The following is an 18,135-nucleotide window of genomic DNA, read 5'->3' on the forward strand; positions in this document are numbered from 1 at the left end:
CAGTGGGGGTAACAAGGCTCGAATATGCACGTCAGTCTCAGCAGACCATATGGTATCTGGTGGTCTAAGGTTTCATCTGCTGAAGGTAAGTGTAGTCCGAATCATCATGAAGAGACATGTTTCGATTTTTGGACTGTTCAAAACATTTTTCAACATCAAAATTATTTTCAAGTCTTTCATGGGCATTTAGTAGTTGGAAGAACATCGAATATGATGAAGATTTTATGGTGAACCTCATTCATCTGATGAAGTGGCAAGGAGTTGCCAGAAATGTCGTTACAAACAATAAAGAAGTGATTATCCATAAACGTTTCTTCATATCTTCATAATTATACTTATGCCAAGATGCGGCTAGATGTAAATACTCTTTGTCGTGTTTTGGTCGTTAGTATGGCTAATGGGTAGTTGCTGAGTTCGTGTTTATACAGAAACTACTTTTGTATTCGACCAATCCTAGTTTTACAAGAAACTGCAAAATGGCTACTTCCGGTTAAGAAAGATTACGCACTTGTTTTAAAATTACAGCCTATTTTCTCGTTATTTTTCACAACGATGAATATGGCCATCGTTATATATACATGATATGATGCGCATATTAAGTGTGCATATTTTTAGGCCTAAGTATCGCTTCGGTTGCACCTTTTGTTGATATATACGCGGGCCTGTCTGCTAACTTAGCTTTGTTTCCACTTTTTACCAGGCAGAGAATTGATACAATGGAAGAACCTGCATCGTTGCCACAATCTGGTAATATTATATATTCATATATCATTGAAACTTATTTTTAAGTTCTCTCAAGATCGCTGCGGAACATGTATTATTTACCGTTATTACGCTAATGTGAGGACCATATATGACGGGTTTCAGTCTGGTTTTACTTACTGGTGTTTTGGCTGCGGGTGTAGTGTCAGTTATTTTTTAAATTCCGATTCATGGATTAAGATTGGAGGTAATTTCCAATAAATAGTAAATACAGTCTCCAAATCATTTTGACGGGAGCTGATGTTAGGGTATCCCTCTGAGTTTCATGTGTCACTAGAAGTATATTTTACAAGCTGAATAGGCTTGAACACCGCAAGACCAAGTCATCACCACAAATGACAAACTCATTGCTGGCTGTACATACATTTATTTCATCACCATGCAATATTCCAGTCCCTTATCTATTCCGCGGCCACAAAAAATTGAAAAATTCTGTCATTTTCATACCAATTCTGCTATCAAATTTTCATGGGCCCCAATTCTGCACACAATTCTGTTAACTTTTAAGTTTAGTTTTCGTGAATTTCATAGTTTTGCACCTGTTTAACTTGTAGCAGACATTGTTAGGTAGAAAAGCTTATTGAAGTGAATCTGGAGATCACTGGTGTAAACATACAGACATGCATTTTCAGTAAGCATTAATACAACTCCAAAATGAAATAAATATCCGTTTTCACATTTAATACCAGCTTTCGACTCACATGTTAAAATTCTGTGAATTTGACGATTTAAGCCGAAAATGCGATTTTCTGTATTATAGGTACATGTCTGCACCAAGTGAGCATTTCTGCTAAATATTCTGATCACGGAATACAGCAGGGATTGATATCCATATTATTCATGGCACAGACTGAGGGTATCAAAATGCACTGATACTTTGATGAATTGTTACAGCCTTCATTGTTGTGCAGGCTTGTTTGGTCTGAAGTTTGTCATGTATTTTGTTGTTAAAGTTCCTCATTTTTTTTAGGTTCATCAACCCCAGTGACCCCCCAGCCCTCTGCTACACCATCACCTGCCCAAACACCAACCCAAACTCCACTGTCATCAGTAACCAACACACCAAGCCCAGCAGTGAAGTCTGGGAGAAGGATGCCTATCCTTGACCCGAGGAATTTGATACCAATTCGGAGGAGCTCGACCAGATCAATCAAGAGGAAAAAGTTTGATGATGAGGTTGTTGAGAGTAGTCTGGTCAAATCAGATCGCGGGCGAATCAAGATAACCCCACCACAGCCAGAGAAGCAGGAACCAGTTGTGCCGGAAGAGAAAGCACCAGCTCCACCACAACCGGAGAAGAAAAAGGAGCCACCAAAGAGACCTGTTGGAACAAAAACTATGGTATATAATCAGGTTAAATTTTTATGTCATGATTATGAATGCAATGCCATTATTCACTTCAGTGTTGATTAGTCATGGAATTGTCATGACTTTTAAGATCTGTAACAGTGGGGATTATAGGGTAGAACTGGTCCTTGTTAACTCATGCCTTATGACTGATGGATATGGTGATCAGATGGTCAGATGGACTTTGCTGATTGCATGTCCTTATGCCTTCATCATAACTTGGTGTGAATCATTTCATCATGCTTTCAGTCACTTGTCCAGACTTTAATTATGTTACACATTGCTGCTATATTCTGTGAATTGGAATATTGCAGACTGTTGAGTGAAGCAACATTCACTCTAACACTGAAAACCTTGTATAGATATGAATATATTGGCAGCCCTAATTCTCACTGTAAGACAGTACACCTGGTTGGAAGAGGTCTTCTACAACCCATGCTTGCCGTAAAAGGCGACTATACTTTTTTTAAGAGGTGACTAAAGTTAGTCGGGTGGTCAGGCTTGCTGACTTGGTTTACGTGTGTCATCGTACCCAATTGTGTGGATTGATGCTCATGATGTCAATCTCTGGATTGACTGGTCCAGGCTCGATTATTTGCAGACCACCGTCATATAGCTAAACTGGATTATTGCTCACGATGCTAGTAGAGAGGTAGAAGAGATCCCAGTATATTAACCCCTGATCAAGTACTGGATCGCTGCCTTGCATGTTCAGTATGACAAGGTGCATTCCTCATGAAATGAATCTGAATTTGACCAATGTGCATGCAAATGTCACCAGCTACATGAATTATGAATGATGATAATGAATAATCTGTTTCAGCCAACCAAGTCATCCTCCTCTAAACGAAACAAAAAACAAAAGGTAAGGAAGGTATATTGTATGTGTTTGAGTTTACAGTGTACATAGAGGTTATCACATGAGTGTGTTTGGGGATGGTAGATATCCTGTATCAGGAATAAACAATTATTCACACTATGCATATCTTCCTTCTTCTTTCAATGAGAAAGAGAATGATGTGACAGAGGCAAAGATGTGATTGTATTGTGTTGGTCGCAATGCATGGGATCATAATTCGTGGCCCATTTGTTTTGTTGGTAAACATGGTGATGTTGGGAGACTTTGTTCAAGCACGTTTTTATATAAGGATCAAAAGAAGAAATGCATAGTGTGAGATAGGATAAGCATGATAAGTATATAAATATACAATTTAATGTAAAATTTACAATTATCTGAATGTCACGTTGCTGTCCCACTACCACGTTTACTGGCTTTGTACATGTGACTGGGTATAGTAATCTACAAAATCTAAAGCAGAATATTGCAATTGAGATAAACAATTTGATTTGAGTATTTTTGAGGGCTGCTTATTTTGTTTTTCATTCAAACTCAGTGTTTTGAGGGAAGGGATCCAGGGGTACGTGAGGCTTTCTCCTATGTTACCATGGTTACTTGAATCTGGGAACCCCGAAATCCTTTTCTTTTAATATTTGGGCTTTGACAAGGACCCCTTGACTTCCGTGTTCAATTTGGAACACTGGTATTTCTCCTGATCCTAGTTCATTGAGAAAGGGTGAAAATCATGAACTATGCTTGTTTAACCCTCACAGAACACGGACACTCAAACCAGTCATTTTGGATGCAGAGATTGGTATTATCCTATGTGCGTAAGAATTTGTGACAAGCAGTATTACTCTCTTTATTACAGACACAAGCTCCAGCTTCGACCAAAGACCTCGGGCGATGGAAGGCTCAGGATGACCTAGCCTTAATAACTGCAGTTCAGCAGGTATGTACAGCAGAACTAACCAATTTGATGTGATATACAGTGATCTTGATAACTGTGTCTAGCATAACAAGGAAATGCTATTTATATGGTAAATCATCGTTCACCCGAAGAGATTTGATGTAGTTTTCTACTGTGCAGAATACTCGAATGATGTGGTTTTCTACTGCTCATCATACTTGAAAAATCTTTATTTTCCAAAATACTTGTGAACAGTCAATTTTGAGACATAAATGTGCAGTTGATTTGATGCGACGAAAGACCATTCACATTAATTTCACTGTTGCATTGATTGCAAGATTTACAGTACCGATTGAAACATGACATTTGAAAAATAATAGCAGTTGCTATTCAGTACTGTTTTTTGCCAATACAAAAGCTGCTGAGTGCCACTTAAAAAGATGCTGTAATGGATAAATGTTGTTCTCAAAAACTGAACCATGATCTTGATGATGACTGAAATGTTTGTCATGGGTTCGCAAAATATTTTATCAATGTTCTTGAGATATCAATGTAACCATATAGTCGCTGCCACTATTTATTCAACTTAGTGTTACAAGACCTATTTCGTTTCAGACCAATGACCTGACTGGTGTTTACCAGGGAGTGAAGTTCTCCTGTAGATTTACTCTGAAGGAAATCCAGGAGAGGTGGTACGCCTTGCTGTATGACCCAGTCATTTCAAAGTAAGTGCAATGAGTGAAGCATTCGGACAGGCATATCTGATTTCTGTATCTTGAAATAACACAAAAGGGGGAGATCTGAATGCAAAGAAATAAAGCTGTGCTGTTATGTTCTTGAGGATATGTTTTTACATCTATGGCACCTGCACCCAAATGATGTACTTTGAAGGGCATATAGTTTTTCTGTGGCAGTTTCCTTTTCTAAGATAACAATTTTTTAATCAAGGTGGTAAAAAATGAAGATAAATCATGTATGAAGCTGACATCTGATTGGTTAAAGAACCCATTCATTATTCACTGAGTGCACCTGATGCCATCTTGTATCATGTCTCTGAAGGTATCCACATAGCTTTATGCAAAGGGTTATTTTTATAGAATTGCAGTCACCTGACTACAAAAATCTTAAGGTAATAATTAGTCTGTTGCATTGTATATTATCTCTGTGTTCATATTACTGCAAAATTATAACAATCTTGCACTTCAAACAGTAATGGGAAGGGTTTTTTTTTCACTCAAAACCTACCAACACAAAGAACAGCTCAGAGCTACTTCCCTTTGTTGACAGGATTTGCTGATCATTCAGTTTGAAAAAAGATTTATTTCATATTCTACTTTGAATTTGGAAAATAAATGATTTTGATTGGTCAATCAGAGGTATCAAATCACAATGAAGCCCGTCTAATTGAAACAGCCGATTTGATGGCCACATCACCATATTCACCCCGGAAGCTAATATTTTTAGAATAGTACTTCTTTTACAGTCATTGTCGGTAGGCATGTTTAAGTAATCTAATGTATCTGGTACTATAATAAGCTACAAAGTGCAAAGTTGCGGTTACTACAATATTCAAAGGATGTGTAGCAATACATTTCATGCAGATAGATAGAAATCTGCAAAGAGAATGTTTTTTAAGGTTTGAGGACGACAGAGAGCTTGCTGTTCAGTACTTTTCTATATGCGACTGTGATGTATATCTTTAGTGTCACAATGAGCGATATAACGTCATAATATTGACGTCCAGTGTGGAACAAAATCTTTGCAAGACTTGCTTTGTTTACTTTAGAGGTGCCCACCTCATGTTAGCTTACAAAGTTACCGTGCTACATGCTTTCAGTGCCCGGCAAAAGTTTTTGTGAAAAAGTACGGTGTAAACAAACTGCTTGAGCATACAGATCGCCATATTTTGTTTAAAGGCTGTTGTCAGTGATTCCGGAAATTTTAGTCGACATTCCTCAAAACACTTGACTCAACCCACACCGCTTCACTTAATAAATTTACAAACACCAAAGAGTTCGTGTTTTATTTAGTCATGGTAGAATGGAAATAAACATACTGTGTTTCAATGTAGAACTAGGTTACCTGTAGATTTTACCTGTTGCGCATTCGGTTCCAAATTCCATTTAGTATGGTTAAATCTACAGGAAACCTAGCTCTACACTGAAAACACAGTATGTTTCTCTCCTAAATAATCATTCAGATTATGATCATTCATATCTCATCAGGGCGGTAGGGTAGCATAGTGGTTAAAGCGTTCGCTCGTCATGCAGAAGACCCGGGTTCGATTCCCGACATGGGTACAATGTGTGAAGCCCATTTCTGGTGTCCCCCGCCGTGATATCGCTGGAATATTGCTAAAAGCGGCGTAAAACCATACTCACTCACTCATATCTCATCACCATTCACTTGCTTGGTATGGCAAATACTGATGCAAGTGGCATTAGACCAGTTTACCTGACTCACATTGGATATGTCAGTTATTTTGGTTATTCAAAACACAATTTGAATATTTGGCCATGTGTCCAGCATGGTTAAGCTGGTATGGCGGTGAACAGATATGTATGTATCCAGCAGAAATCAGGTCTTTTTCTTGTTTCTAACGTTCAAGTTCAGTTGGTCTGCAGATCTGTAAACAGGTTTGGGGGAAAAGTCTAAGTTGGACAGTGACAATGTAAATGTTCATGAATCACATTGATGTTGTACAGACTTGCCATTCAAGCCATGAAGACGTTACACCCAGACGTGGCCGGGGCAGTTCAAGCTCAAGCCCTCTACAGCACCGACGAGGAGAAACTGCTGGGAAAAATATCATCGGTTAGTTTCATCCTTCATACGGAGGGTGGGGGAACTTAAAAAAATTGAGCTCTAATTTGAAAAACCAGTGGGCACTGAAGCCTTTATCAAATGCTACTGTGGTTTTATGCATGTTAAACTCACTCACAGAAATAAAAACCCAACATATTTTGTCCCGTTGCTGCTAACTTGGAGCTCATTCGTTATTATGTTCCCGAACTATCATTACAATAACAATACCTCGACCTGGGGAGTGAGTGAGTGAGTGAGTTGTGTTTAATGCCGCTTTTAACAGTATTCCAGTTATATCACTGCGTGTCAACTTTGTGTGGGAGGAAAGCCAAAAGTGATGCAGGTCTCAGACGTTTACCACTTTGGTGAAACCCATGGGTATGGTGCTGACAAACATAGAAACATAATCAGGGCAAACCGGGATTCGAACCCACAATGCTAGGTTTCTTGCGTGCCCAAGGGATGCAACTCTGCACAGTGAATAGCGGCACCTTAGACGACTGGGCCACCTGCCCCAACCAAGTTTTTTATAGGCATTACTTAGAAATTCACGGATAACGAAGAAGACATAATTTATGTCTAACAACTTCTTTATTAACAGTGAAGGTGATGTTTCAGTATAGTCCTAAAAGTATGCCGTTGTCAAGCAAACCAGATATTAAGGTCTCAATTTCAGGATTGAAACTGCTACCAACCAACTGAAACTATACTTGCATGTGATTTTGACTCCTCTCTTGCCTTTTTGAAGAACACTCAGCCCCAGCCGACGGTGGATGTGTTCGAGGACCTGCTTGACAAAACCCCAGACATCTTTCATCCCGCAAGAACAGCAAAATCCCTGCACAGCCATTGGTTGCTCATGAAACAGTACCACCTCCTTCCTGACCAATCAGGTGAGAGCTTTATCACTTGTCCTTGAATGTACTCACATTACATTCAAACAATAATTTCATCATACCATTTTAGGGATGATTTGTTCACCTATTTATTCCTCTTTAAGCAGTGGTAGTATTGTTGAGTGAATAGTTTGCTTATTGTACCTCTCTTGTCCAGGACCTGGAAACAGCCAGAAAAAAAGTTCATGAAATTAGTGAAATACACAGGAGGTCTAAACGCAGTGTACTTGCAGAAATAATTCTTCACAATTACCACTAGAACAGTTACTCATGAAGTTACAGTCTCATCAAACAGACACTTTGAAACTTCTTTTTAAAGATGTTTACTGGATATCATGATGTAAAAAGCAATATTTACAGATTTACCCAAAATAAAATACTTGAGCCCATTCTCAAATATATTTTCTCTTGATCTAATATTCAAAATAACTGAAAATACAGTGTTTCAATTTATGATAAACTGGTGCAGCCAATTATTTGGTGGTGCTTCCTGATTAATTTACTTGGTTGCACCTGGTGCAGGTGGTAAAACAGAATAAAATCATACCCTGATTACATGAACTACAACATGTTATTGTCTGGCACTGCGTTCATGCACACACAACAATGTGGTCCAACGGTGTATGTTCACAGTTCAACCCATGCCGAGAGGCGACCATGTCCTCAACCTGTCTGATGCAGAGGACATGCTCAATGATGATGACTTGAGGTGAGTTTGTTTTTACCTTATCTATATAAAGTGAAACCTTGTTAATCTCTACCCCCTTAATCTGGAAACCCCGCCTGCTCCATGGTGACTGCTGGGAAAGTACATACACAGAGGCATTTTTCAATTGCTTGGATTCATTTCGAGCCTGTTAGTCCGGATAAGTTCCGGATTGTTTGGTCCTTCCTCCGCATGACTGAGAAATGTGAACTCATCCGTGTAGAGAACACCTTCCCACCGTCCAAGGATCCAACACCGATATGTCCTGCACCACAGTATACGTTGTTGTCAGTGTCTGTGCATCTTCCCGAGGCAAGTGAGTTAATAAAAGTCCAGTTTCCACCCTTGCCGAACTAGGCTGGTATTATGGAGTTACATTTTGGCTGGACTAACGCGTCTATGCATAGTCCAATCAAAATCGCGCACCGAAATCGAAATCCGGTTCATAAAGTGTCATGCAGATTTCGGTTGACTGCAGGATTTGCAAAGCATGTGCACCGCTAACTAGTTGTCAACAGATATTTTCTATATCTTTTCATCTTTTTAATCAAGGTGCTCACGTTATTTGATGGACTTCGCGATGTAAGACTCGTTTTATCACAATATAGATCTTAATTATCGATCAGATCGTCTTGACTGGGCGCCTCCCTTTTGTTTGAAGCAAATGCAAGTGATACGAGAAGTTGAACCTGATTGGTCAACAGAAGAGGCATAGAAAGGTCATAACTTGTAATAGCCACTGGTGGCGCTACAATCGAGCCCAGGAATTCCAGCCTAGTTCGGCAAGGGTAGAAACTGGACTTTTAAAGTCAGTTAACTCTCTTGCCTCGGGAAGATGGTGTCTGTGAGTCAGTAGTGGACTGGCCCGTGAAGATCTGGGGTAGAATAGGTCTTCAGCAACCCATGCTTGTCGTAAGAGGCGACTATGCTTGTCGCAAGAGGCGACTATGCTTGTCGCAAGAGGCGACTAACGGGATCAGGTGGTCAGGCTCACTGACTTGGTTGATGCATGTCATCGATCCCAATTGTGTGGATCGATGCTCATGTTGTCAATCACTGGATTGTCTGGTCCAGACTCGATTATTTACAGACTGCCATCATATAGCTGGAATTTTGCTGAGTGCGATGTTAAACAACAAACAAACAAACCAAACAGTAGTGGACCAGTATGGGGACTTTGCACACACAGTCCTAGCTAACGTATTAGCCGTTGTACCGTCTGGGGACTGACGATTCCTGTCGTCCATGGTTGGTAGTGGCTGTTCTTGACGCTGGCTTCAACCTGTTCCTTAAATGAGTGGTTGCCCTGGGTGTGTGATTGATCACATGTTGTGCCAGTTTGTCGTAGGTGCGGTGATAACCGGATGGCTGTTGAATAGCGACAGTTAAACCTTCTGGCTACTTGAAATGTAGACAAACCAGCCTCGAGAAACCCAACAGCTCTTTCTCTTTCAACAGTTGATAAAAACGTGGCCTCATGTAAATTCAACAATTATGTGCTGTTCAAAATTAAGGTGTGATTTTGGTGTGCAGTTGAATGATGTGTCAATTCGTTTTGTGTATTCCATGATCATTGATAATAGGGTGATGCGTTTCTAATGGATTTCAGTATAGGCCCCTGGTGATGCTCATTAACTTAAGTGATTATTGTTTTTATCATGTAGCATATTTGCTATGTGTCACGATTATTATGCATGTACAGTAACATGTATTTGTCCCATGGTGACCAGACCTCCTCCGTGGTCTAGTGGAAAGAATGGCTGCCCGGAGATCGGAAGGTTGGGGCTTTGATCCCTGATCACGTCATATCAAGAGAGGGGTGGTCGGGTAGCCTAGTGGTTAAAGCGTTTGCTCGTCACGCAGAAGACCCGGGTTCGATTCCCGACATGCGTACAATGTGTAAAGCCCATTTCTGGTGACCCCCGTCATGATATTGCTGGCATATTGCTAAAAGAGGCATAAAACCATAACACTCACTCACTCACTCATATCAAGAGACGTTAAAACATGGTACTTGTTGTTACCCTGCATGGCGCCCGGCCAAAACAATGACGGGTTGGTACGAAGTCAGTATGCTGTGTCTGAGAGAAGTATTTATGTTTATTTAAAGTGTTTTGGTATTGAACCACTCACCTGCTCTCTGCACAGACACTCTATCCACTAGACCACAGAGGCGGTCTCAACTGAAAGAAGAACACAATTCAGTACATTTATTAAAACTTCGTTTCATTTTATGTTTGTAAAGATTCAAAAGCACTTGCTTTTTGTGATGCGTAGTTGCTGTGCCACTGTTCAGTAAGATGTCATGTCATCTAGAGTTCTCTAAATCAGTTTGTGACCTTTGACTCGTGCAAAATCTATTGCGGAAAACCTTTTGTTTCTCATATCAGGGCTCAGTTTACCGTTGGAAAGTTTGCACTCTCAGACAAGGTTAAGCTGTATGAACTATTCAGTTCAATAAATAGTATTGTTTTGTGGAAATTGTGACTTTTATTAATCACCCTGAACTGTCAGCAAGTGCCATGTCTGGAGAATTCCTTGTGTCACTTGTGTAGGTGTAGTGAAATATGTCAAGGATACTGAGGTTTCAGTTGCCTCCCTTTACCTTCTTCGTCTGCATGTCCATGGTGGTCTATGCTGTTACATATTAATCCTATTGTCATTTCAGGGATGGTAGAGATGAAATACTCGAGCATGGTATGTGTCTTAAGTCTCTTTTAAAGTAAAAACATTACTTGGTAACTTAAGGAAATAAATGATCTGCCTGTCTGTGACATGATCTTTTAATGGGATTGTTTAAATGTGTAGATTATGAGACATGATTGGATATAATACATGAACTCATTTCATTTATAATCCTCCTGGTTTGGGATTTTTGATGTTATATTTTTTTAACGTTTTCATGACGACAAGTTGGACTTTACTGAAAATGAGGGTTGTGCTCGTTATTGGAGCAGAACTTCAAAACCGTTGAATATTTCTAGATGAAACTTGCTATACAGATCAGTCTAGCAGTGATCTGGTGCCTTTTGATGATTTGAGATTTTGAAAACTACTGAACAGCATTATTTTTCCTTCACTGAACTGAAGATGGGGCATAAGTGGGGTACAAGTAGCCAAACTCCATTTCTTAATTGCACCAGACCAGGGGGATATTTCATCTCCTGATGACTCTTGTTTGAATTGCCAAGTTTATTGTACAGTGTATGAATATGTATACATGGCATATAATAAGGAAATCGGATATTTACCCCCAGAACTTGCCATAGCTGACAAAAGAAATAAACGTGAAATTCGTCACCTTGAACAGGAACTGCCAAAATGGCAGGTGCAAGTTGACAGCATCACAGGTGAGAAATACACATTTGTCTTTCTATGGCAAGAACTTTGATATCGTGGTTATTCCTTGGTTTACTTCATTGTTTTTCAGATTATTTTTATCTTCTAAAAGATAATATATCTGAATTTGTTGCCAATTGTAATCTATTGTCTTGCAGTTTGACCTATTGCATGCATGTATTTTGTGGTTAACACATAATTTTGCATTTTGCATAGGCTAATCCTGTTTATCGCTTTTTTCCACTTTTCATCATTTACCCGCTTGAATTTGCACAATTAATAACAAACAGTTTTGACTTACTTGCACAATGACAGTGATTTTTATTATTGTAGACATACATGCTGAGATAATTTCAATACTTTTCCCATATCACATGTCAAATCGGGGTAGAATAGGTCTTCAGCAACCCATGCCTGCCATAAAAGGCGACTACTTGTCGTGAGAGGCGACTAACAGGATTGGGTGGTGAGGCTCGCTGACTTGTTTGATGCATGTCATTGTATCCCAATTGCGTGGATCGATGCTCATGATGTCAATCACTGGATTGTTTGGTCCAGAATCGATTATTTTCAGACTGCCATCACATAGCTGGAATATTGCTGAGTGTTGCTTTCAACAACACACAAACAAACGAGCAATCATGTCAAATCATGACTCGGTGTTCTGACTTGTGGACTTCTGTCCTTGCTATTGCAGTAGTGGGTTACCATATCAGCAGTGCCCCATGTCCTCCACTGTTTCAGGCATCAACCCCCAGGACTTTGATAACCAGACACTGGCAGTGCTGAAGGGGAGACTGGTGCGCTATCTCATGAGATCGAGAGAGGTGAGTATCGCTGCACAATTTACCAAAGTCCTTGCTCAAGAAATTCCCAGGCGCGGGCGGGGGAGCCTAGTTGTTAAAATGTTCGCTCGTCACGCTGAAGATCTGGATTCAAATCCCCACATGGGCACAATGTGTGAAGCCCATTTCTGGTGTCCCCAGCCACAATATTGCTGGAATATTGTTTAAAGCAGTGTAAAACCATACTCAATCACTCTCTCAAGCTATTCTCATGCTTTTGACCTATTGTATGCACAATTCTATGTGGTGAACTTAGAAGTTGGCATTCTTTGAATTCATACCTGTGTTTTTACTTTTAATAGAATCTCATCTGAATGTCTTTTGACATCAAATATATACACAAGTCGATACAAGCCTTGCCAAGCAATTTTAGACTTTGTCGTCGAGTGTGGATATATTTAATGTCATTTGATCAATAGACATGACAGTGATATTCTATATACCATACAATATCATTCCTGCAACATTTTCAATTTGTGAACAGAAATAACGGATATGTTGAGTTACTGATAACATTTGTGTATAACAGTTTTACAATTTCAAATATTACGTGGGTTTGCAGGTGTTTTTGAGCATTTGATGCTTGTAATCTAGCTCCGACATTAGCTGGAGAATATGACTTGTTGTCGAGGGAGGGTTGTGGCTTGTGAATCCTCCATCATTACCTTCTTGCAGATCACACTGGGCCGAGCTACAAAAGACAACCAGATTGATGTGGACTTGTCATTAGAAGGCCCTGCAGCTAAAATATCTCGGCGACAGGGAGTCATTAAGCTACGGAACAATGGGGATTTCTTCATTGCTAATGAAGGAAAAAGGCCAATCTACATTGATGGCAAACCGGTGTTAGCTGGGAACAAACAGAAGCTGTTTAATAATTCTGTGTTAGAGGTAAATATGTTTCTTTACTCAAGGTTTGAAAAAGCCTTGAACTTTCCTAACCTACCCCCAAAAATATTACCTAGAAATATTAAAAATCTCTTTCTTTGAAAAAAACTGTTGAAGTCTATTAAAAACTGACAATGGAGCTATGTCCCTTCCGCCGATGAACTGCTTCTATTATAGGCGAAAAGGCCCAAAGTATAATTATGTGTTTTGTATAAATGGTGGGATGGTGTGCTTGGTCAAATCCATGGCCTTGAATAAGGGGGAAGGAACCTTGGAAAGGTCTTGAATTTTGTGACTGAAATTCTGTATTAACCCAGTAAGTATATTTTTGATGTGAGACAAAAACTTTACAGACAGTCTGCCCCCATTTTAAGAGGACCGCTGGTTGTGAAGACCATCATATAGGAGTTGTGAGGACGTGATGAGAAAGAACTTCCAAAGAAATTAGAAAGTTATCTCCCCTTGGTTGACAGAGCAAGAAGACAGAACTGGGGGGTCTCGGGAATGTACCTGGAAAAAAAAGGATGCAGACTGTTCGATTAAAGGCATCACAGGGTTTCACTGAGACTAAGAAAACTGAGTGTCATGACTGCAATTGTTTTGTCATTAGCACAATTTAGAGATATTGATTTGCACAATATTTGAATCAAAACAAAACATTGTGGACATTGTGCTAGATTAGAAATAATTAGAAATATACAATTGTGTAGGAACTAGCTAGTAGGGGTGACTATTGGTCTGGAAATCACTATTCACATTGAAAGAAACTATTGCGATAACTATTGATATTGCAAACATCTATTGCGATAAATATCGATAGTTTGCAGTGTATCATTTTTGATGGATTTTAGAGTTGAATTAAACCTTGGAACTGAAGTTTCCTTTGAATGTGATAACCATAAGACTTCCAAACCCTCTATTTTCCACCCAAGTTTGTCACAAACTCCACTTGACTGTCACCCTCCGCCATTTTACTTTAAGAAAGACCGGTTGCTAAGCATCAAGGGCAGTTAATCCTCACTCAGATGCGTTTGCAACGTGTTTTGGTGACTCAATCACATGATATGGTAAATACAATCGAAACTATCGCTATTCCTAACTGAAATCGATACTATTGATCGGAAACTGATTAAACAATGGATTTATTGACTGTAAGTACTTACCTATAGCAATATATCGATTTATTGTGACACCCCTACTAGCTAGTACTGACTGAAATAAATAATAACTTTGAAAATCGGATAAGCAGGTTTTTTTATGGAAAGCACTTCAAATATGCAGGATTACTACGTCATGGTGAAATAAAATATGAATTTGTAGATTTTAATCAAACTTGCCAGGACTATCAGTTGGCTCGAACCTAGCTTCCTCAATAAATTTGATAATGGTGATGTTTATATTGTATTTGACCATTAACATTTTCCTTATCTTTCTTTCAGATCTCATGTTTGCGTTTTACATTTCTGATGAACCAAGACCTGATAAACGTCATACGAGCTGAAGCTCAGAAGATCACACCACCAACATCATGACCATCTTGAACATTAGCTTCATCTTTGTCTTTTTCATAATCATCCACCATATTCATACAAAATGTGCAGCTCTTCCTTACCTTAAAGTCACCATCACATTATTAGTGGAACAGTCTGATTATAAGAAGCATCAGAATACAAATATCACTAAAACATTTCCACATGCTGTTGAGGAGCATTGAGATTGACAGCAGTCATGGAGTCCTGGCAACAATCTGTTCTGTGGAGGAAGGTGATGAGAAGACTGAGACAGCTATGCTGATGTTGTCTCAGTGACTGCCCCGTGGCCTCCCTGTGAATTGAGTTCCTTGTCCGATTTCTGATCAGTCTTGGTCCGAATCCCAGATTTACCCTGATTGTGTTCCTTGGTCTACTAGAACTAGACCTGCAATCTTAAACCCTTCTCATTCATTTTTGCTAAGTAATTCATCACACATTTGATTACCTTGATGTAATACAAATAGGTCATTGTCCGGTGATCATTTGACATTCATTCTAACTCATCGTCAAAGTGACCTAGACAGGCATTAGTACCCACAGTTCCTTATGTCATGGTCACATCTATGTAAGAATACGAAGTCTATCTCTTCTGATTACCAAGTGGTTACTGACAAAGAGTGGGAGTCATGTCTTCTGTTGCATGATAAAGTTCATGGGATTTCTCAAGGACCAGAATATGGACTGTTGCGACAATCTGAGGTGGACTGCTGCCCTTGTAGGTAGCTAGGGTTTGCTGTACACTGCAATTTAGTTCTGTTCTCACTCATGATGGACAGATTCAGTAGGAATGAACTCTGAAACATGTTCATGAGATGTGATTTGCCTAGTATGGTAGAAAACATGTACGTGCTGATGATGTGTCTTTGGTGGGACATACCCTGATGCATTGATGGAGGAACTACCGGTGCACATGTGTATTAGAATGATGGAAGATGAGGAAAAGCTGACATTCTCTGCCTTTGTTGATGCATTTGTTATCTGTTATTTGTTGACATTATTGTATATGGTGTATGAAAGACTTCCATACCCTTCATGACAAAAGAGTTTTGTATGATCATGATTGAAAGCCACCTTCAGCCTGCCTAGGACATGAATGTAGTGAACAATGACATGCATCTTAAGGGGAATGTTTGTTAATTTGTTGTATCAATGTCATTTTATGGTAATGATACGTTCTGAACTGCCTTCAAAGTTAGCTTATTTCCTGAAGATTTAGAATCTGTAGCTAACCTAATGGAATGAAGTGCTGAGTGAATCATGGCGTGTTCTCTGTACAGTTAAGTGGTTACACCACTCAACCTCATGTGTGAAGGAGACTTTGTCAACATCAGTACGATTGTGTAAGGAATTCTAATGACTAACATGTTCAATCTTCATTCAGGCAGAGACTGGGTCCTCTGATAGAAGTATTATATGGGGTACCAGTTTAAGGTGTTAATGGGTGGTGGGGTTAGTGGTTAAGCATTTGCTCATCACCTCGAAAACACGGGGTCAATTCCCCACATGGGGGCAATGTGTGAAGCCCATTTCTGGTTTCTCTGCTGTCATATTGCTGGAACATTGCTAAAAGCTGCGTCAAACCATACTCACTCACTCACCCAAGATGTTAAATGAATTTTTTTTTGTTTTTTTTTTGTCCATTTTCCAAAGGCCACATACCCCTGCTTATTTTCTGACTACCCACAGTTAAACAATTTGCTCAATTGATTCAAGTTTCTATGGCAACACATCAATGACATCATGTAAGTGACCACAACAGATTTCACTGTTACACAATTCCTTCTATGTGAGGCTTACAACCTATTATTCAACCCTGTAGAAATTATTCCTCCTTAAAGCTATTAAGGTGTTTTTGCTGGAATATTGCTGAGAGCAGCATAAAACATGTCTCAAACATGTCTCAATCAGGAAACTTGACTTTGTGTGTGTTTGTGTTTTAGCGTGTCAACTACACAGAAAATACTGTGGTTCACAATTATCTGAAGGTTAGTTAAAGTCACATGGTGTGATAATGCTGACCTGAACACATGGAGTGGAAGACTATTGAATGTGTAGGAAAGATACACTGCCTTATGAAATATTGTGAAATCATTTTGTAATAAATGTCTTAATGATAAACAGTGTTGTTGTTATGTTGATGGCAAGATGTGACTCGTGTTCCTTGAATGTGTGGCCCAGCTGTCCACATTTCGCTTCACAGTGATGGGTAACAATGGTGGAGGGCTGAATCCCAGACTTGACATCAGTTTGTTTCTAGGTTTGCCTACACCACACCCCTTCTTGTCATGCTTGTCGGTTGTTGTCACACGTCCTGGATAACTGCAGACTTTCCTCCCACACCATGCTGACAGGCAATGATATGACCGTGTTACTGTCACTCTGAAATATGTCGTTAAACTGTTCCTCCCTCACTCACTCACTCTGAGATTTTGTTTGGAGATTTGATATTTTTCCAGCTACAGCTACAAAACTAGATATTCTCTCTTAAAACTATGAGCCTGAATTCTTTTTTTTTGTTGGAAAATCGGCTTGCAGCAATGTAATTTTTGTGGCAGGCATATTTTTTTTTAACAGTGTGAAATATTTTGGGGACAATTTGTTTTTTTGGATATAATCCCAGCCCACCTGAATATCAAATATCTTTGAAATCTCAAATAATGTCGTTATCGTAAGTTCCCAACACCCATACAACCATGCACTTGTTGGCAGTTACATGCTGTAAGGATATGAGCCATGCACTTAAATTATTAAATGTTCAAATCACATAACTTCTGTTTTCCAATTGATTATTTACAGACCACCATCACAAAGCTGAAATACTGAGTGCAGCGTTTAACACCAAACAAACAAAACCAATATTTAACATTTCTAACATCACGCTGTCCGTTTGGTTAGAATTCCATTTTAGCGCAGTTAAATCTACAGGGTACTTATCTCTACATTGAAAACATAGTATGTTTATACACGTGCGACTAACGGGATCGGGTGGTCAGACTCGCTGACTTGGTTGATGCATGACATCGTATCCTAATTGCCTAGATCGATGCTCATGATGTCAACCACTATAGGGGCGGTCGGGTAGCCTAGTGGTTAAAGCGTGCGCTCGTCACGCCGAAGACCCGGGTTCGATTCCCGACATGGGTACAATGTGTGAAGCCCATTTCTGGTGTCCCCTGCCGTGATATTGCTGGAATATTGCTAAAAGAGGCGTAAAAGAATATTCACTCACTCACTCAACCAATAGATTGTCTGGTCCAGTCTGGATTA

General features: G+C 39.5%; 1 protein-coding gene across 1 annotated transcript; it reads left to right on the forward strand.

The window, feature by feature from the left end:
• Positions 1 to 478: 478 nt before the first annotated feature.
• On the forward strand, positions 479 to 16,935 carry LOC139464023 (microspherule protein 1-like). Its single transcript, XM_071245536.1, has 13 exons — positions 479 to 747; positions 1,733 to 2,103; positions 2,933 to 2,974; positions 3,819 to 3,899; positions 4,473 to 4,582; positions 6,563 to 6,671; positions 7,411 to 7,555; positions 8,192 to 8,267; positions 10,933 to 10,961; positions 11,522 to 11,614; positions 12,348 to 12,430; positions 13,124 to 13,339; positions 14,776 to 16,935. The coding sequence occupies exons 1-13, from the start codon at positions 717 to 719 to the stop codon at positions 14,866 to 14,868; spliced, it is 1,479 nt and encodes a 492-aa protein (XP_071101637.1). The 5' UTR covers positions 479 to 716; the 3' UTR covers positions 14,869 to 16,935.
• The last annotated feature ends 1,200 nt before the right edge of the window (positions 16,936 to 18,135 follow it).

This window comes from Haliotis cracherodii, unplaced genomic scaffold, assembly GCF_022045235.1.
Source record: "Haliotis cracherodii isolate W230 unplaced genomic scaffold, xgHalCrac1.p SCAF_16, whole genome shotgun sequence".
Classification (NCBI taxonomy): domain Eukaryota; kingdom Metazoa; phylum Mollusca; class Gastropoda; order Lepetellida; family Haliotidae; genus Haliotis; species Haliotis cracherodii.

Coding starts and splice junctions, on each gene's coding strand:
- LOC139464023 (XM_071245536.1), top strand. CDS start 717: ATGGAAGAACCTGCATCGTTGCCACAATCTG. Junction 2,975..3,818: donor AACGAAACAAAAAACAAAAG/GTAAGGAAGGTA, acceptor TCTTTATTACAG/ACACAAGCTCCAGCTTCGAC. Junction 6,672..7,410: donor TGCTGGGAAAAATATCATCG/GTTAGTTTCATC, acceptor GCCTTTTTGAAG/AACACTCAGCCCCAGCCGAC.